Source organism: Rhinopithecus roxellana, chromosome 5 (genome assembly GCF_007565055.1).
Source record: "Rhinopithecus roxellana isolate Shanxi Qingling chromosome 5, ASM756505v1, whole genome shotgun sequence".
In the NCBI taxonomy this organism is placed as follows: Eukaryota; Metazoa; Chordata; class Mammalia; order Primates; family Cercopithecidae; genus Rhinopithecus; species Rhinopithecus roxellana.
The window spans coordinates 95,339,787-95,360,536 of record NC_044553.1 but is presented as its reverse complement, the minus strand read 5'-3'; the positions used below and the strand labels follow the sequence as shown (position 1 = coordinate 95,360,536).

Here is a 20,750-nt window from a genome sequence, read left to right as displayed (position 1 = left end):
CTCGGGAGGCCGAGGCAGGAGAATCGCTTGAACCCGGGAAGCGGAGGTTGTGGTGAGCTGAGATCATGCCATTGCACTCCAGCCGGGGCAACAAGAGCAAAACTCCAGCTCAAAAAAAAAGGTAAAAAGAAAAGAGTAGAGGCCGGGCGCGGTGGCTCAAGCCTGTAATCCCAGCACTTTGGGAGGCCGAGACAGGCGGATCACGAGGTCAGCAGATCGAGACCATCCTGGCTAACACGGTGAAACCCCGTCTCTACTAAAAAATACAAAAAAAAACTAGCCGGGCGAGGTGGCGGGCGCCTGTAGTCCCAGCTACTCGGGAGGCTGAGGCAGGAAAATGGCGTGAACCTGGGAGGCGGAGCTTGCAGTGAGCTGAGATCCGGCCACTGCACTCCAGCCTGGGCGACAGAGCGAGACTCCGTCTCAAAAAAAAAAAAAAAAAAAAAAAAGAAAAGAGTAGAAAGGCCACTGAGAAGATGGTGAGGAAGAAGGAAAACCAGGAAGGTGATACTGTGAAAGCCAAGAGGATGAAGTACTTTAAGGTGGGAGTTGACAGCTGTCTGATGCTCCTAATTGGTCAAGTAGGCTGAGATTCTGCTGTTCGATTTAGCGATGTGAAGGTCATTGGTGACTTTGATGGAGGGCGGCTGTGGTGGAATGATAGCAGTGAAAACATTGCGTGAAAGGGTTCAAGAGAGAATGTGACGAGGAATTGGCAATAGTGAACATAAACAGCCTTTTTTTTTGAGGGTTGCAAAGAAATAATGGCAAGTGTAGTTTAAGGTTTTATAATTTTTAGTACTTGGTGAAATGCAGCATTTTTATATGCTGTTGGGAATAATGAAGTAGGAAGAAAAAAAATTGAAATTGCTAGTATGATGCCCTTCAGTAGTTGAGAGGAAATATAATCCAATGCATCATGAGAGGTTTGATCAGAACACAGACCAATTGTTAACAGAAAAAGACATTTACACAGATGTTGGTGGGTTTTTATTGTATGACTTCACAAATAATCTGAAATAAGAAGTAAACTTCCTCAGCTGAAGTTTGAGGAGGTAGAGGTTTGAATAGTTTGGGAGAGGCCTAAATTTGATTTCCTGGGTAACGCAGAAGATCTGTTTAAGATTTGTGGACGTGAATTGAAAATGGAACCAGTAAATATGGCTGTGAGTTTTCCTTAGCCCTGTTTAGGTGCTAAGGTGCTGGTGTAGAATAGGGAGGGAGCTGGATTTAACTGGGTTGTAATTTTGCCAAATAGAATGAAGTGACAGAAGGACAAAGGAGGGTGTGTGTGAAGGAGTCATGATGAAATTTAAGCTGATTAATGATGGCAAAGGATCTGAAGGAGATGAGGGATTGTGAAGTGTACATTTTGTTTGGATAATCACTGCATTTGAGAGAATGATCTGGAAAGATGACACTACAACAATTGAAATTGAGATTTTAATGAGTTTCAGTCATTGATAATGAAAGATATTTTACTTGTATTATCTCTTTTAATCCTTTCAACAAACACTATGGGTAGATACCCATTAGTGGTCTATAAATGGGGATTATAAAGAGAGTAAGTCTGCTTGCTCTATGTCTCATAGGTAACAAGTGATAAGTTGATAGTTGAGTATAGGTATCTCTTAGCAAGCCCGTGCTCTAAACCACTACACAGTAGATTGTGGGTATACTGTTGCATTTCCAAGACAGTGACATATTCTAACACAGAGTTTTCTAAGGGAATTTGGGGGTAGAAGTAGGGAGACTCACAGTCATCTATTTCTCATATAGCCTGGGAGAAAAGGAAGAAGCAAATGAAATAACGTATATTAAAGTGTTCAAATATAATAAGGTAGCATTTGAGAGTAAGAAATACCTGAGTATTGAGAATCTGGTGACCCTTTCCCCCAGATAATATAAACACAAATACAAATACAAATTTTGTATATAGTTTTAGAAACCTTTTAGAGAGTCTGCATGAACCTGGGACTCCCACATAAGTGGATAAATATAACTTGTTGCATTTGATTGAATTACTACTGAATTGCCTTGCCATTTCCAGTAGAATGAGTTAAAGATATAGAAACTTACTGTTTCTTTTTGTGACACGTTGTTATAATGAAATCTTTATGTTAAGATTTCTGAGACCAAAGTGCCATACTTATTAAAACATAGTCACTACCAGTCTTTTCAAGTATAAGATTTAAAATTAAACATATACGATAATTCTTCTCAGGCTCAAATTTTAAGTCTATTATCATCCCCTTTTTGTATGAAAGAAACTACATTCCAGAAACATTAAACTTTAAAGATCTAGGAGGTAAAGCAGAATAAAATGTAAGCAGTGCTATTAGTTCTTATTTGTCTAGTTGAGAAACCTACAACTTGTGAGCATTTGAAGACCTACTAAAAATTGTCTAAAGGATATAAATTATGGCTGAGTCTGCTGTTGCGTCTCAACATTTTAATTTTTAAGGAGTAAGTTACAACTCTTCGACTGTGTTTCATACTTTAGAAATTCACAGCAACCAGAAACAGAATCGGAATTTTCAAGACTGGGTGAAACTTTATATTGTAATCTTAACATATACATATCCAATTTGTGGCAGCACCAGAATTCCAGATCTCTAGGTTTCTAAGTCTAATACTTTTGTCTAGAGCTGGCGGGTTGTGTCTTGGAGAAGGTTTTAAAAAATTCTTCCTCACCGTAATGTTGGTATAGAGAATGGGGTAAAGGTATTAGAAGATAATACAGCCAAAAATATAAAAATATATGTAACTATCATATATTGTGAACGTACTATAATGGTCTGATCATTACTAAATCTAAGTGTCTTTATTTCAAGAATTTTAAAATATGTTTTTTTCTTAGTGACTAATACAATTCAACTTCTTCTTTCTTTAAAAAATAAAACCTTAGCCTCGGTCCAAGGAGTTCCTCTAGAATCATCAAATAATGATATTTTCCTCCCAGTCAAACAAAAGATTCAGTGCCAGCAGGAAAAGAAAGCACCACTGCACAATTTAACTTACGGTAAACTATTTTTGGTTTGTTTTTAGTTCGTTACTTAAATATATAGTTAAATGTTCTAGGTAATTATTTTCCTTGTGTGGGCATTAAACTTTGGCTGTGGACAAAAGCTTGAATCGTAGAAGAGACACTCAGAGAAAGACTGGGCAGGAGGGTGGAACATTCCTAACCTAATTTATCTCTTAGTTTCATATGATCCTTATATAATTTGTTTTGTTTTGTTTTGTATGTTTTGCAGAACTTCCAACTCGGAACCAAGAACAGGAAAATTTTTTGGCTACAGAAGCCCCAAGCAAGATATTAACTAGAGCTCAGTTGGCTAAACAAATTCTTCACTCAAAGGAGAATGTAGTTGCAACCACTGGGTCCAAAAAGGACATGTTTGTTTTAGAAGGCATTGATTCTGCTGATGAACAATTTCAAAATACTAATGCTGAGACTCTCAGTACTAATTGTGTTCCTATTAAAAATGGCAGTCTGTTAATGGTTTCTGATAGTGAGAGGACAACAGAAGGGACTTCACAACAGGAAGTTAAGGAAGGAAATGACAAAACAGTGCCTGGGGAGACAGGTCTTCCAGGTTCCACGAAAGATACATGTAAAATTGTACTTGCAACACCAAGACTTCATATAACAATACCTCGGAGGTCAAAAAGAAATGTTTCAAAGCTTTCTCCAAGAATATTTCAAACTGTTACAAATGGAGTTAAGAAAAATCAGGTGGGAAAACTTTTAAGACAGATATTGATTTCTATTTTTACCCCATTCTTCAAGAGCTTGAGCTTTTAATGTTCTCTCATTTTTTTTTCTAGCTAGGATTTGAACCTGTATGCTTCATTATTAACAGTGTCTTCATTATCATGTTTTATTATTTACTGCAGTGACAGTGTGACGTAGTGAAAAGAACAGTGAGTTGAATGTAAGAAGAGCCACGTGTTAAGTCTTATCTTGCTCTATTACTAATTGTGTAATCTTCAATAATTTACCTGTTCCCTTTGGTGATGAACATTGAATTCATTCCTACTCTTTTTTTCTGATACGGTACTATTAAAATAGTTAGATCAATTAAGATAGAAAGGAACTGTAGCATCTGAAGATTTGAGAATTTTTCCTAAATAGAGTAATCAATAAAAGACTACAGAGCATCGAACTGTTACGTTAGGACAAATTCCCTGAAGGAAGTGGAATGGAAATACAAGCTTAAGGAGGAAGATGCAGTGTAAAATTTCCAATTGTTAAAGGTTTGCCCATTATTTATTTATTTATTTTTGAGCAAGAGTCTTCTTCTGTCACCCAGGCTAGAGCACAATGGCACGATCTTGGCTGACTGCAACCTCCACTTCCTGGGTTCAAGCGATCTCCTACCTCACCCTCCTGAGTAGCTGGGATTACAGGCACCTGCCACCATGCCCAGCTAATTTTTGTGTTTTTGTAGAGGCGGGGTTTCACCGTGCTGGCCAAGCTGGTCTCTAACTCCTGACCTCAAGTGGTCCTCCCGCCTTGGCCTCCCAAAGTGCCAGGATTAGAAGCATGAGCCATGACGTCCAGCCATTAATTCTTAAATGTATGATGTTGGTTATCAAATTGAGATGGTGTATAAATTCCATCTAAATTTTAATTAATAATTTTTTAGATGAGGCCTTACTCTGTTGCCCAGGCTGGCCTCTTGGGTTCAAGCAGTCCTCCCACTTAAGCCTCCCTTGTGGCCATCTAAATTTTAAAGAGTGACATACCAGTTATGGTTTTATATCTCAATATATTCACTAGAAATCCCATTATTTGAAAATATGTAAACTTTATTTATTTATTTATTTATTTATTTAATTTATTTATTTTGAAGTCTCACTCTGTCTCCCAGGCTGGAGTGCGGTGGCGCAATCTCAGCTCACTGCAACCTCCGCCTTCTAGGTTCGTGCAAATCTCCTGCCTCAGCCTCCTGAGTAGCCGGGACTACAGGCGCATGCTTCCATGCCCGGCTAAATGGTTTTTTTTTTTTTTTTTTTGTATTTTAGTAGAGACGGGGTTTCACCATGTTGCCCAGGCTGGTCTGAACTGAACTCAGGCAATCTGCCTGCCTCAGCCTCCCAAAGTGCTAGGATTACAGGTGTGAATCACCATGCCTGGTCTGAAAATATTTAAAACTTTTAATGAGAAGTTTTAGATGTTGAGTTAAAAACATGTGAGATGGGTTAAGCAAAAAAGTTTGAAGACAAACTGTTCTAAGAGGGCCCACAGTACTAATTTAATCATCTCTGTAGTGCTGTTTATCTCAGTTACCACAAGAAGTCCAAGCTTCCCAAAACTCTTATCCCTATTTAATTCTGTACATCCACTAATTCTGTCTCAACTTCTCACTCATACCTAACTCTCCATACCTTACGTTGTGTCCTTTTGAACTCCAGTTATGTCATCAGCAAAATGTTTTACTGCCAATCTTCTATGAAGATTCCTTACCCTGCTCTAACTAAAATGTGGCTTCTACAAACAACCCACTCAAGTGGTGGCTCCTTTTTCTCTCATATCCCACATTCCATTGGACCTAGAGATGACATAAGGTATATCTCTCTTGCTCCTCATTGCTACTTCAGGCAGTTTTTTCTTCCTTCTCTCTAAAGCTTCTTTGAAGCACATGCCGTAAGACTTTACCAGTTGTATTCATCTGTAACAACCTCCTAGTCAGGACCTTGCATTTCTAAGTATTTGACACCTGTTAGTTTTCCCTCTACTACTTCTGTCATAATCTCTGGTTACAGCTACACTCATTTAGATGATCCATCCGACCATCTTTTTTTGATAGTCAGTGACCTTTCTCCTACCTTTGTCCTCTACCGTATACATCCCCATGGCTTCTCATTACCAAATAAACATGCACTGAATTTTTCAAACATGCCACTCTCTCACTGCCAACTCCTGTAGTTGAGATCATTCCCCTCTAGTACTGTTCCCCTACCCTTCACCGTCAATACTCTGACCCCTCTAAGACAGCGTTCATCCATCAACTCCCACGTCCTCATTTCGCTAGTCCATCACTATAACCATTAGAGGTTTTAAGTCTCAACTCTCTTTTTTCCCTGTTTGTCCTCCTCTGGCTAAATGCTAGCCCTGGTTAAGTTTAACTGTACATTCCTGTACCTGACAGCTGAAAGTGGCTGGAGCAAAACACAATCATATTGGCTTATCTCATTTTAAATTTGACAACAAACCTTAAATGGGCTGTCAGTATTGCCCCATTAGTCCTGGTACATTTCACTTGTCAATCTACTCTCTGACTTTCCTGGAAGAGTAACTCACCTTTTCTCTCCTAAAACCTCCAGATCTTCTCACTCCCATTTCGCTGAGAACTTCATAATAATCCCATCAGAAAATCTACCTGCTGCTGTTTTCACATACTCTGCTTTTTCCCTCCTATTAAAATGGATGAACAATTTATGCTCCTTTTCAGGGCCCATTCATTTCCTTTTACCTTAGGTGGTAAGGACATTGCCCTTTCAATTGCCCCCTCAATTATTTTTTCCTGGATTATTCTCATTAACATATAAACATGTTGAAACATGGCCTGCATTTTTTAAAAACATGAAAAGACCCATCTTTCCTTTATCCCCTGTCCAACTCCAACTGCTACACTATTTTTTGTTTCCCTTTATATAACAAGACATTTTGAAAGAGGTCTGTGGTTTTAAGTTCTCCATTCCCCCTTGAACAGGTTTCACCTTAGACTATTCATAAAATATCCACTATTTTATGAATATTGCACTTTCCAAGTACAGCAGTCATCTCCATAACACCAAATCCAGTGACAGATTCTTATTTCTTTTTTTTTTTTTGAGACAGAGTCTTGCTCTTGTCACCCAGGCTGGAGTGCAGTGGTGCGATCTTGGGTCACTATAACTTCTGCCTGCTGGGTTCAAGCGATTCTGCCTCAGCCTCTGGAGTAGCTGGGATTAGAGGCACTCGCCACACCACATCCTGCTAATTTCTCTTTATAGTAGAGACGGGTTTTCACCATGTTGGCCAGGCTGGTCTCGAACTCCTGACCTCACGTGATCCGCCTGCATCAGTTTCCCAAAGTGTTAATGATTACAGGCATCTTATTATGTCTTTTTTTTTTTTTTTTTTTTGAAATGGAGTCTTGCTCTGTTGCCAGGCTAGAGTGCGGTGGCATGATGTTGGCTCACTGCAACCTCTGTCTCCAGGGTTCAAGTGATTCTCCTGCCTCAGCCTCCCGAGTAGCTGGGACTACAGGCACGCGCCACCACACCCAGCTAATTTCTTGTATTTTTAGTAGAGACGAGGTTTCACCATGTTGGTCAGGATGATCTCGATCTCCTGACCTCGTGATGTGCCCACCTTGGCTCCCAAAATGTCTTTTTTTTTTTTTTTTTTTGGAAATGGAGTCTTGCTCTGTTGCCCAGACTGGAGTGCATTGGTGCAATCTCAGCTGACTGCAGCCTCCACCTCCCGGTTTCAAGTGATTCTCCTGCCTCAGCCTCCCAAGTAGCTGGGATTACAGGTGCTTGCTACCAAGCCCAGCTACTTTTTGTATTTTCGGTAGAGAGGGGGTTTCACCATGTTGGCCAGGCTGGTCTCAAACTCCTGACCTCAGGTAATCCACCTGCCTCGGCCTCCCAAAGTGTTGGGATTACAGGCATGAGCCACCACGCCTGGCCCCAAAATGTCTTTCTAAAGAAGTGTTACGGCCGGGCGCGGTGGCTCAAGCCTGTAATCCCAGCACTTTGGGAGGCCGAGGCGGGCGGATCACGAGGTCAGGAGATCGAGACCATCCTGGCTAACACGGTGAAACCCCGTCTCTACTAAAAATACAAAAAACTAGCCGGGCGAGGTGGCGGGCGCCTGTAGTCCCTGCTACTCTGGAGGCTGAGGCAGGAGAATGGCCTAAACCCGGGAGGCGGAGCTTGCAGTGAGCTGAGATCCGGCCACTGCACTCCAGCCTGGGCGACAGAGCAAGACTCCGTCTCAAAAAAAAAAAAAAAAAAAAAGAAGTGTTACGCTTTATATTTTGTATTCCAGGATCTTTCCTGATTTTCTACTACATTGCTGGCCATCCCTTCTCAGTCCCCTTTGCTATTTCCTCTTCCTTTCCCCAGAATCAGTCCTAAAAATGTTGGAATTACTGCAAATCAGCCCTAGAAATGGTTCTCTACCTACACACACTCTCTAGGCTGTATTTCCAGTGTCATACTTTTAAATTCCATCTCTATGCTGATAGCTCTCCAATATGTTTCCAGCACAGAATATTCTTCTCAACTCTACACTGATGTGCAGTTGTCTATATGACTTTTCTATTGATACCAGATAGGCATCCCAAATTTGAAATGTGAGAAAACGTGAGATTCTCATTCTTGATTTCTTTACCGTACCTTCTCCATTATCCTGTATTAGTACCAACTGTAATACCACTGGCCCCAGTATTTAGGCAAAATTTTAGATTCATCTTGGACTCTTGTTTTTCTCTGATGCTCCACATCCAAACCATGAGGAAATCCCATTGACTCTACTCTCCTGAACGTGGCCTCTTCTCGCTGTTCAACCACTACCTCCTAGTCCAGGGATGACTGTCATAGCCTAGTGGTCTCACTGCTTCCAGTATTGCTTTTCTCCTTTTTCTCCTTTTTCCAGACAGAAGCTAAAATCTTGATATAGTCTCGTCTCTACCCAACAGTCCCTTAAAATATCAAATGTTGTCATTCTGTTCAGAATCCTCCAGTAACTTGTCATCTCAATAGAAAACACTAAGCCTTTACCATGGTTTATGGAGCTGTACTTAGTTAATCCTGGAGATCTCCAACCTCACCACTTATTCCTTCTCACTTACTCCTTTCATATTATGCCTTCCATGCTACCTACCTGGGTCTTTGCGCTAACTCTCTGTGCTTAGAAGAATCTTCTTGCTGATATCCATGTGACTCATTCCTCACTTTATTCAGTTCTCTCTTCGTAGACGTTCTCTGACTGTTGTCTTAAAAAGCACCTCATTTATCTAATACCTTATATTTATTTTTCATAGTAATTATCACCACCTGACATTTTCATATTTGTTTAGATGCCATTATCCTGCTTGCCTCCACCCCCCACCCCAACACACACACACAAGAATGTTGAACCTAAGAGAGGCAGCTGTTTAGTTTCTCACTGAATCTCCATTATCTAAAACATTGTGTAGAACTCAACAAATATTTGTTGAATGAATAATGAATGAACATTTTGATATCTTATATAAGCAGTATAATAGTATGGTACAGGATTATTATCTCCATCTGACTGGTGCGTTGATATATCTCAGGTAGTTCCAAATGTGGGAGAAGGTAAAAAGAGAGTAGTATTTACTACTTCTTCCCCAAGTCCTACCTATAATTTTTTACTTTTTTCAGAAAGAAACATTTAAAAGGGGCTTAAAAACAGAAGCCATGTCTGTGTCTTGGGTGAGGGTAAGACAAGATGGTGAATCCCCTCGCCATTACTACTGAGACCCACGGCTTATAAACCATCCTACTTATAATTTTTTGTTTTGATGTATTTGCTTCTTGAGGGTCTTGTTCCGTCATCTGTTGAGGCTCACTGCAGCCGAGGCTCAAGTGATCTTCCCACCTCTGCCTCTCCAGTAGCTGGGACTATAGATGTGTATCACCACACCCAGCTAATTTTTTTATTTTTTTGTGGAATCTTACTATGTTGTCCAAGCTGGTCTTGAATTGCGAGGCTCAAACGTTCCTTCCGACTTGGCCTGCCACAGTTCCGAGATTACAGGTTTAAGCAACTGTCCCCGGCCGTCATTTATAATTTTTTAAATGAATGTAATTGACATGTGCCATAACAAAAGACTGTCCCATTTTAATGTTTTTTCCTGATTCAGTATAAAACTACAGCTAGAGAATTTGTTTTTATTTGTAAATGTGTAACTTTATATATAATAAATTGCTACTCAAATTATTCCATAAATTTTGACTTTATTCTCATCAAAAGTAGTTCAGTTTTAAATTTTATGAATTGTATATACAAGAATTTCTTTGCATAGATTGTCATAAAATGTGTTCCATTAGAAAGATATTTTACTTCAGTAAGATAATAAGGAGTTCTCTGAGCTATTCAGATGTTTACTTTGGAATAAAATGCTGTTAAATCTAGATTACCAGCAGTCACCTTTTTAGTTTGTAGGAAATTGGAATTCCTACAAGTCTAAACTTTACAAAAAAAAAAAAACCTCTAATTTTTTAAGGATAAAACATAACTGACTCCTTTTCACTCCAAGTTATTGGGCTTTTTGCAGGACTTGGTGTTTTAATCTGTACCTTGGGATTTTACATGATTTTTTTTCCCCCACCAGTTGAGATTGATAATAGAATATTTGAAGTATAATTGCTTCTTGATTGTAGAACAAATGCAGTACAACCTGAATTCATTCTTTTCTGTTTCATTGTATACAAGAATTTTACCTATTGCTATTTAGAATAGAATGTGAATCTTACATCGATGGCACTAAGGAATATTTGGATTACTTAGACAAGTTTTTTCTTTTACTGTAAGTTAATTTTGTAATGCCCGTGCTGCAAGTAATACAGGAAATATGTTCTTTGTTTTGTACCTGATTAGGTAGTTCAGCTACAGGAATGGATGATTAAAAGCATCAATAATAATACTGCTGTATGTGTAGAAGGAAAATTGATGTAAGTATACTATTTCATTATTCTTTTAATAAAACTTTAGTTATGTGTAAGCACTTAAGAGGTGATGCATGAGAAATAGCATCCTCCACAAAACAATGACCTAACAAGGTTATGAACTGAAGGCAAAAAAAGTAAAATTACTGTGCAGGTCCTAGCCATGTTGAGTGCTACCAGCTTTTTTGTTTTTGCATGTTTACTCAAGTTATTTTTTAAATAGTGACAGTGTTTATTTGTATAGTGCTTTTTTTTTTTTTTCTGAGGTGCTAATAAGTGGACTGGTATTATCTGCTTAATTATATATGATCAGTTAATATTTACTACATGCATTTCAGTCCAGATTCTTACATCTAAATTGGGACAACCAGATATAAATTACTGATCCAGAAAAGGAATCAAAATTACTTAAAACTTTGCCATACAGCTACATATTAAGTAATCATTGGCACTTTCTGGTTCTCCCTAAAGTGAGAGCATCACCAGGTAAGTGGGCTTTACCTAATTCTGCTCTCTATTAGCACCATTTCCTATTCTTCAAGGCCAGTTTCTTAGTGCTACAAATATTTGTAATGAAATATTATAACTGTTCTCCAGCCTGGGTGACAGAGCGAGACTCTGTCTCAAAAAAAAAAAAAAAAAAGTTATAACGGTTTAAGGTACTTATATAAGTTTATAAGTTGAATGTGTAAAATCTGTGTTGTCCATTCTTTATCTGTCTGCTTTGTGCACATTTCCTTACTATTAAAGATGCAGTGTAGATTGCCTTTGTTGGAATTCCATTGCTGCTGCCTACTATCTGTATTACCTGGGCAAGTTATTTATCCCGTCACTCTCAGTTTCTTCATCTGTGCAATGTGGATAATTGTATTACTTACCTTGTTGGTTGTGCTGAGGATTAAATGAAAGACTAGAGAACAGTGCTTTTAGAATGTTATTTAAATGTTTCTTAAATAAGTAATTAAAGCAAAAAAGAATTGAAGTAATACTGTATTAAGGTATAATGTATGAGTTTAATCCTAGTTGACCAAAGAAAAGTAACTTGATTTCCTTATTCGTCATGCTTATCATTAGTATGTTTATTATTATCAGTTACCTGATGAATGGGACAGTATTCATCATTTATCTGATACATCTTCGTATTTTTTTCTATTTCATATTTATTCTTTAAAGAAATATGAAGAATAGATTTATGGGTCAGTGATTTGATACGGTAATTTCTTTTTTCCCCACTTAAAGTTCTTTTGGTACCTTCCAAAATGAAAGGTAAAAACATTTGGCTGTATAGCGAGGGTGAAAAAACACTAGATTAGCTGGATCCAATCTACTTTTCTGCATAAAAGCTAACACAGTATAGACCCTGAAGGAGAGGGACAGGGAGATCATCCTTTGGAAGCTTAGCATCAGTTAAGCTGAAGCTGCAGGTATTTATTGCCAGCATCAGATACTGAGACAAGGCCTCTGCTCCCTTACTATTAATATTTTATAGAAGGGATATGGTTTGGCCACAGTATAGTTTTTTTGGTACAATATTGGGATTACAATAGCCAAGCAGTTGAGTTCTGCTTTAATGTTTGGCCGTCAAATATTTTGGAATTAGACTAACAACATTGTTAGTGTTGCTGTAGCTAGAGTGTAAAATTATTTTCTGTTAGAAATTTCTATATGAATATTTGACCCTACCAAAACTATTTTTTTTCCTAGAGACATCACTAACATATATTGGCACAGTAACGTGATTATAGAGCGGATTGAGCACAACAAACTTAGGACTATATCAGGCAACATTTATATATTAAAAGGCATGATAGACCAAATTTCCATGAAAGAAGCAGGTAAATGACTGTCATTATTGATAAGTTATTTTAAGAAGTAAAGCAGTTAATCATGTTTCTCACAGTAATACACATTTTTTAACTTTTTAATTATGTATTTTATAATTACGAATAAATCAAAACTAAAAATTAAAACTAATATTATGTAAAACTTGTATAAAATTGGTAATTTTCTCTGATTTTTATCACTCTTACTGACAATTTCTAGTAAGTTATGTGATTTTTTTCTTTTTTTTTTTTTGGGAGATGGAGTCTTGCTCTGTCTCCCAGGCTGGAGTGCAGTGGCACAATCTCGGCTCACTGCAACCTCCACCTCCGGGATTCAAGTGTGATTGTCCTGCCTCAGCCTCCTGAGTAGCTGGGACTACGACTATGGGTCCTGCCACCGTGCCCAACTAATTTTTGTATTTTTAGTAGAGACAGGGTTTCACCAGCCTGGTTCTGTGCATGACCACTTCCAACATGGCACAAAAAAATGATGCAATAGCAACTGCAAGTAGCTGTGGATAAATAAGCCTGCAACAACACCCGTGGTTTCCTGTGGCCAGTGCTTTTCATGCACAGGATCCACATATGCCCCCAGGGAATGGACACAGAAGTGTTAAGAGGTTTGGGAAAATTTTTTTTTTTTTTTTTTTTTTTTTTGGAGTCTTGCTCCATTGCCCAGGCTGGAGTGTAGTGGTGTGATCTCAGCTCACTGCAACCTCTACCTCCTGAGTTCAAGCGATTACTTGTGCCTCAGCCTCCTGAGTAGCTGGGACCACAGGTGTGTGCCACAACGCCCAGCTGATTTTTGAGACAGTGTCACCATGTTGGCCAGGCTGGTCTTGAATTTGTGACCTCAGGTGATCCGCCCACCTCAGCCTCCCAAAGTGCTGGATTACTGGCGTGAGCCTCTGCGCCCAGCCTAATTGTGTGAGTTTTAAAATATCAAATGAAATACTCCTTATTTACAAGGAATTATGTTATAAGAATATAATTTAACTCCCTGATTCCTCTCTTTGTTGAACCTACCTGGTACAACCCCAGTCCTGGTGTAACCTGATTTTCTACCTGTGCCTTACACACAGCTGAATATAACTGGAGAAAAACACATCCAAGTAGTCTAAATTTATGTTTAATAGCAAGAAGTTACAGTCCCTTAGTGGTTTCTTGGTGCTGCTTGGTATCCTACCATATTTCCCTAATTCATTCACTCTCCCATCTTTCCTGATGACTCCTTCATATTTTGAGAAATCTCCAATACCACCTTCTTTTTACCCTCTCTCAGGTGGGCAAAGTAGGGGAGAGGGCAGAGCACCTGAGCAAGAGGAACAATCAGAAGGATATTTCTTTACCACATCTACTCACCTGCTTGGATCAGCACCCGCTTTTATTATGGATGAACTAGCACATTACTGTCTGTCAGCCTCTCCATTTGTACACTAGCTCTCATTTTCTCTTTTACTCAAGGACGTTATTCCAGTAACGCTCCCTTCTCCTTTTTTTTTTTTTTTTAATTTCTCTTTTAACCACATTTCTCCTTTTAGCCAGTATTGCTCTCATTTATAGCAAAACAACTCATATAGTTTGTTTATATTTACTTCTGTAAATCTAATTTCTCTTGAATTTTCTTCCATTTTTTTTTTCTTGAACTCTCTTTAACCTCCGGTTCTTCACCAAAACAACCCGTATCAAAGTCACCAGTGGCTTCCACATTGCTACATTCAGTATACACTTAACAGAGTTAATCATACCTACCTTTTTGAAATACTTAGCTTCTCTAATACCATATTTCAATTTCTATGCTGCCTCGCTGACTGTTCCTTCTTAGTTTCTTTGTGTATTTCTCCATTTTTCTAATAATGGGGTAGCTTGGGGCTCTTAATACACTCTGTGGTGTGCTGATTCCTTTTAGTCTTTAAATATAATTTATATGATGATGAATGCGAATTTTATTTCTCAAAGAAAGACCTCTCCCGTTAGTACCCAATTTATTTTCCCTGTTTATTTGACATCTCCACTAGGATGTCTGTAGGCATTTCAAACTTAGTATATCTAAAACCTGATCTTTTCCCTTAAATTTGCTAAACCGATAGTCTTCCCCATCTTTCCATGTGTCAGTAGCCAGAATTCTTGGAGGCATCCTTAAATTCTCCATTTCTGTCATACCCACATCAGTGTGTGGGTCAGTACATCCTATTAATATATCTCCAAAATATATCCCAAACTGAGACCTCTGCAGCATCACTATAGTCCAGACTTTCCTCATAATTTGTCTGGATCATTACAGTGGCCTCCTAACTGGTCTCATTCTTTCTTCCCTCGCTCTTCCGCAGGCTCTTCTCAAAATAGCAGTTTGCTTTAGCAGTCCTGTTAAATAAATTAGATCCTGTAGCCCCTCTGCTTGGAATCTTTCCATAGCTTCTCATCTTGTCCAAGGTAAATGGCCAGTTCTATAAAATGACTCTAAGGCCTTATATTATAATCTCTCATGCTTCTTACTGCCTCTGTTGCCCATGTGAGTGGCCTCCCAAGTTCTAACCCCTCCTCATGCCACTTCAGTTGTTTCAAACAGGCCAGGTATACTCTTGCCTTGTACTTTATGTTTTGTTTCCAGTATTCTAACCCCATATTACTACATAGCTCAATCAGTTTGTTCAAATGATGCTATTTCATTAAAGACTTCCCTGATTATCCTTTTTTAAATTGCTGTTCACCCCTCTACTCCCCCATGAACATATCAATACACCTATCCACCCGTCCCTGCATGACCGTCTAACAAACAAGATATTGTACTTATTGGTTAGCTTTTTTTTCCACATTAGAAGGCAAGTTGCATGAGGATAGGAGTTTTTGTCTGCTTTGTTTACTGCTGAATTCTGAATATCTATAATAGTACCTGGTGCATATTAAGCAATGAGTGCATATTTCTTGAATTATTTAATGAATCAATTATATCTCTTTAAAATTCTAGGCTTTTAAATACTTTTTTTGTTGTTGTTTATCCTTAAATAGGGTATCCAAATTATCTCATAAGGAAATTTATGTTTGGATTTCCAGAAAATTGGAAAGAACACATTGATAATTTTCTGGAACAGTTAAGGTAAAATGTTGTTTTATGTTTTTAGAAGTCAACTTTATTGAGATACCTTTACATTTTATTATGTGTGTGCATAATTTACATTTAATTATGTGTGTGCCACCATGTCCAGCTAATTTTTGTATTTTTAATAGAGATAGGGTTTCGCCATGACGGCCAGCCTGGTCTCAAACTCCTGGCTGCAAGCGATCCACCTGCCTCAGCCTCCCAAAGTGTTGGGATTACAGGCATGAGCCACTGTGCCTGGCCTGAGGTACAGTTTACATTTAATTAAATGCACCTATTTTAGATATTTGTTTGAAATGCCATTTTTTTTTTTTTTTTTTTTTTTTTTTTTTATCTGAGATGGAGTCTCACTCTGTCGCCCAGGCTGGAGTGCAGTGGCAGGATCTCGGCTCACTGCGAGCTCCACCTCCCGGATTCATGCCATTCTCCTGCCTCAGCCTCCCGAGTAGCTGGGACTACAGGCGCCCGCCACCACGCCCGGCTAATTTTTTTTGTATTTTCAGTAGAGACGAGGTTTCACCGTGTTAGCCAGGACGGTCTCGATCTCCTGACCTCGTGATCCACCTGCCTCGGCCTCCCAAAGTGCTGGGATTACAGGCCTGAGCCACTGCACCCGGCCGAAATGCCAGCTTTGAAGTTTGCTTTGGTCTGTGAAGCGTTTCAGAAGTAATAACATTTTACTAGAACTTATGTCAAATTTAGTAAATCTCAAAGGAAAATAAAACTTTTGACATATGTCAAAGAGTAATTCTTAATCATTTACCCTTCAAAAGGCATGCAGTTATTAAATACTAATGTGCAGTTCTTCCTTCTTTTTTTCATTCATTTTCTCAGTAGTTATGGAGTGTCTGCTACTTTATAGACACTCTACTTGATGCTGGTGAAACAAGAATTTGGTTTATTCCTGCCCTGTGGAACTCATAAGGGATACAGACTTTAAACTTAATCACAGCATAAATATAATAATTGATAACAGGGGCTGGCATGTTTTTTCTGTAAAGGGCATATTCTGTAAAGATAATATTCTTGCGGCATATTGCCTCTATTGCAGCTATTCAACTCTGCCATTGTAGCAGAAGAGCAACCATAGATAGTATATACATGAATTAGCATGGCAGTGTTTTAATAAACTTCATTTACAAAAACAGGCAACTGGCAGTTGTCCTGTAATATCAGTTTAAGTAGGAATTTTAAGAGCATATAGTGGGAAGCAGTTTGCAGATCATATTTGAGTCCTTTGACTTAAGATGTTACACCTCAGTTCTTTGTGAAGGAAGGGAGTGGAAGCCATGAAGGATTAATAATGTAAGATTAAAGATACCCTGCCTGGGTGGAAAGAGCTTTATGGGAAGGGTTTTTATTTGTTTATGAAGATTTTGTTTTGTTTTTTTGAGAATCAGTATTAAGGAAAAATAATATAATTGTTTTTAGGGCTGGTGAAAAGAACAGGGAGAACACGAAACGAAAACAGAAAATTGGAAGATCTGTTCATGACATAAGAAAATCAATGAAAAATGATGCACGAGAAAACCAAACAGATACCGTTCAAAGAGCCACCACCACTCGTGATTTTGACTGTGATCACTTGGGTATGTTTTGTCTTTACTTCTCTGTTGGTACAGTGGTAAGTTCTTACATGGTCTAAATTATTTATGGTTTATAATGTGTATAGTATTGTGTTGTTTGACTTATACCGCCCCCACATTCCTGCTGCTTCACTACTAAGTGAGAAGTAACTATAATACAAATTAATCGTGGTCGGTATTCAGCTTGCTTCATCAAAGTTCACCTTTGGCTGGGCCCAATAACTTATGCCTGTAATCCCAGCATTTTGGGAGACTGAAGTGCAAGAATCACTTGAGCTCAGGAGTTCGAGATCACCCTGGATAACATGACAAGACCCTGTCTCTACTAAAAGTCAAAAAAATTAGCCACACATGGTAGCACATGCCTGTGTTCCCATCTTCTTGAGAGGCTAAAGTGGGAGGATCGCTTGAGCTCAGATGGTTGAAGCTGCAATGAACCGTGTTTGTGCTAGTAGACTCCAGTTTGGGCATCAGAGTGAGACACTGTCTCAAAAAATAATAATAATTACCTTTTTATTAATCAGAATACCAAAGAACACTGGTAAACATATTAATGAAAGATGACTGTTCTTTTAATTTCCTTGACCCAAAGTATTTAAGCTGCCAACCTACTGCAAACCTGTTGTAAAGACATATATTATTTTTGTACTAAATTTCATTGCTCCAAATAGGCAAAATCTGTTTCCTTTCATGGAGGAAATGGAATTCAAGAAAATGGTTTTCTTGAATGACTATTGCTATAAGGATAGATTGCAGAACTGTTTTTTTTTTTTTTCTCTTTTTTAATAAGGAAACCAACTTGCCAGAGCAGAACTGTTTTGTATCAGCTGTTTGCCATCACTATAATCTGCTTCACCTGTGTAAAAATGATGCACATTAACTTACAGCTGTTTCTAAACAATATAGATGAGTAAAAGTTACTAAAATATGTTGTAAACATTTCTGCTGATTTTGCCTTAACCTTGTAACTAAGAGCTTTATAGAACTTCCAAAACTTGAAAAAGAGTTCAGGAATCCTGCCAAAAACATAGCACCATACTGGATATAAATGTACCTGTATCCTATTCTAACCACTCCTCAACCCCCATTTGAACTTCCACCCTTGAAACTTTTGCTTATCCTTTCTAATACAGAGAAAGGAATAAATTAAATATGCAGATGGCTGCTTCCCCAGAGCTAGCAAAAAGTCACTTACCATTGCCCTAGTTCCTTCTGAACCCTTCCTCTTTTTATCAAAAGTCATCCTATTTTCCCTAAATTAGGCATATTGCTTGAGCATCTTGAGTATGCTGGAACCTTGGGGCTTTAGCACCTGCTCTCTACTTTTTTACTCCTAAAACAAGAGAATCCTTAACAGTATATCTCACTTTTAATCATTTGTTAGTCTTTAGTCTTGGTTCTTGTCTCTTCCTGTGCCCCATTTCACTTAGAGCCAGCACTTATTAGGGATTTGATCTTAATTGCGAATATTATCAGTAAAGTATTTAAGAAAGCTAGTGGCAAGATAAGTGAATAAAAATTTAAAAGACTAAAGTTTGATAACTATTTTACATACCAGCTTATCAGCTGTGTCCATAGGAAAATCACTCAGCATTTTTTTTTTTTTTTTTTGGAGACAGTGTCTTGCTCTGTCTCCCAGGCTGAAATACAGTGGTGCAATCATGGCTCACTGCAGTCTTGACCTCTTTGGTTCAAGTGATCCTCCCACCTCAGCCTCCAGAGTAGCTGGGACTCTCGGCATATAGTACTGCACTTGGTTTGTTTTTTATTTCTTGTAGAGATGGGGTTCTACTATGTTGCCCAGGCTGGTCTCCTACTCCTGGCCTCAAGCAGTCCTCCCACCTTGGCTTCCCGAAGTGCTGAGATTATAGACATGAACATAGCACCTGGTGTCAACATTTTTAAAGTGCTTTCCATGAACCTTGGTCTGTTAAGTTTTAGGAACTTAGAGATGAATAAGGCATGATTCCCGCCCCTCCCACCCCCAGCGATCTTAGTTTAGGGGCAAATATTAATGTATTCTGTTAGGATTATATCGTTTTTCTAGTGTGATTCATTAAATCTTTGTTTAATGAAACTGTTAGACACTATCTTCATATCACATAAGTTATTTTGAGTGGTAGTTGGTTGGGGCTGTTATTAATTTTATTATTATCATCACTGCACTTTGCGTGAAAAAAACAAAACCACAACTAACATTATATAGCTAACATTATGTAAAGGTACCAACCTGTGTTAATTTAAGATAATGTAATTTTATATATGTGTTTTAATGATTTGCCTAAAAAGTACTTCTGTATCATATTATTACTCTTAAAGCACTCTATCTCTGTTATTACACTTACCAGAGTATATGATAAATGACCTATCATAATAGAAGCCTCCTTCATTATATGGTAATATTTTCAGGAGCAAGGACTAATCAGTACACCTTTAAAGTATAGCTTCTAGAAGAATAACAAAAATGTTTTTATACTTTTTGTGAATCTGTTTTAACTTACCTAGAATTCCAGCTTAGTAACTGTTGAGCATATATTATATACTGTATACTTTAGTTTTGCTCAAAATTTTAATTATAGAAATTTAGTTATACATTGGAGTACACAAACTAGTTGAAACATTAACCTACATTAACTACATACATGAAGAAATAGAAGAGGAACAGTTATTAGCTTTCTATTTAGTTGATGTACAGTTAGGATGAACAGGAATTTTTATTTACAAAATGGATTAACCTTACTATTTTGTCTTTAGATGTGACTAAGAAGATCCAAAACAGATGGTCATGAATAATATGGCTGTCTAGGCTTTTTAAAATTTTTTTGAAGCAAAAAAAGTGATTTGAACAAAATATAGCCCTATACAGAGTGATTCTGTCCAAATAAAATTGCTTTATATCCTAGTCAAATTATAACAAATATTTATGACAGAGGGATTAGACAGATTATCATTATTATTTCTGAGACAGGGCGTTGCTCTGTCACCCAGGCTGGAGTACAGTGGCACAATCACGGCTCACTGCAGCTTCGACCTCCCTGGCCCAAGCGATCCTCCCACTTCAGGCTCCCAAGTATCTGGGATCATAGGCATGCGCCAACCTTTTATTTTTTGTAGAATCAGTATATCACTATTTTGTCTAGGCTAGTCTTGAACTCCTGGGCTCAAGCAGTCCTCCTCCCTTGGCCTCCCAGAGTGCTGGGATTACAGGCGTGAGCCACCACACCTAGCCTCAAAGTTAATTCTTCATGTAGAAAAGCAGCTTCCCTTTTATATAACCATTTATTGAAATCTCCATCTTTGTACTCATAGAACTGAAGAGTAATAAGCACAGTGAGTCGCCAGGAGCTACAGAATTAAACATGTGCCACAGTAATTGCCAAAATAAACCAACATTAAGGTTCCCAGATGACCAAATAAATAATACTGTTCAAAATGGAGGAGGAGATGACTTATCTAATCAGGTAAGGCTTTATTGTACACTGTATAGTACAAGCTGATATTTAGAGGGGTGATTTACTACTGAAAAGGTTTGCGACCATATCAGGG

At 38.2% G+C, this 20,750-nt stretch overlaps 1 protein-coding gene across 2 annotated transcripts in view; it reads left to right on the top strand.

Moving 5' to 3' along the window:
* Positions 1-20,750, top strand: part of MIS18BP1 (MIS18 binding protein 1) — a 57,765-nt gene that overhangs the window by 9,743 nt on the left and 27,272 nt on the right. For both annotated transcript variants that reach the window (XM_030930055.1, XM_030930054.1), the window contains exons 3-9: positions 2,909-3,022; positions 3,258-3,739; positions 10,628-10,701; positions 12,400-12,530; positions 15,528-15,615; positions 17,050-17,207; positions 20,514-20,665. In XM_030930055.1, coding sequence (XP_030785915.1) covers positions 2,909-3,022; positions 3,258-3,739; positions 10,628-10,701; positions 12,400-12,530; positions 15,528-15,615; positions 17,050-17,207; positions 20,514-20,665 — 1,199 coding nt within the window. The remainder of the gene's footprint in view (positions 1-2,908; positions 3,023-3,257; positions 3,740-10,627; positions 10,702-12,399; positions 12,531-15,527; positions 15,616-17,049; positions 17,208-20,513; positions 20,666-20,750) is intronic.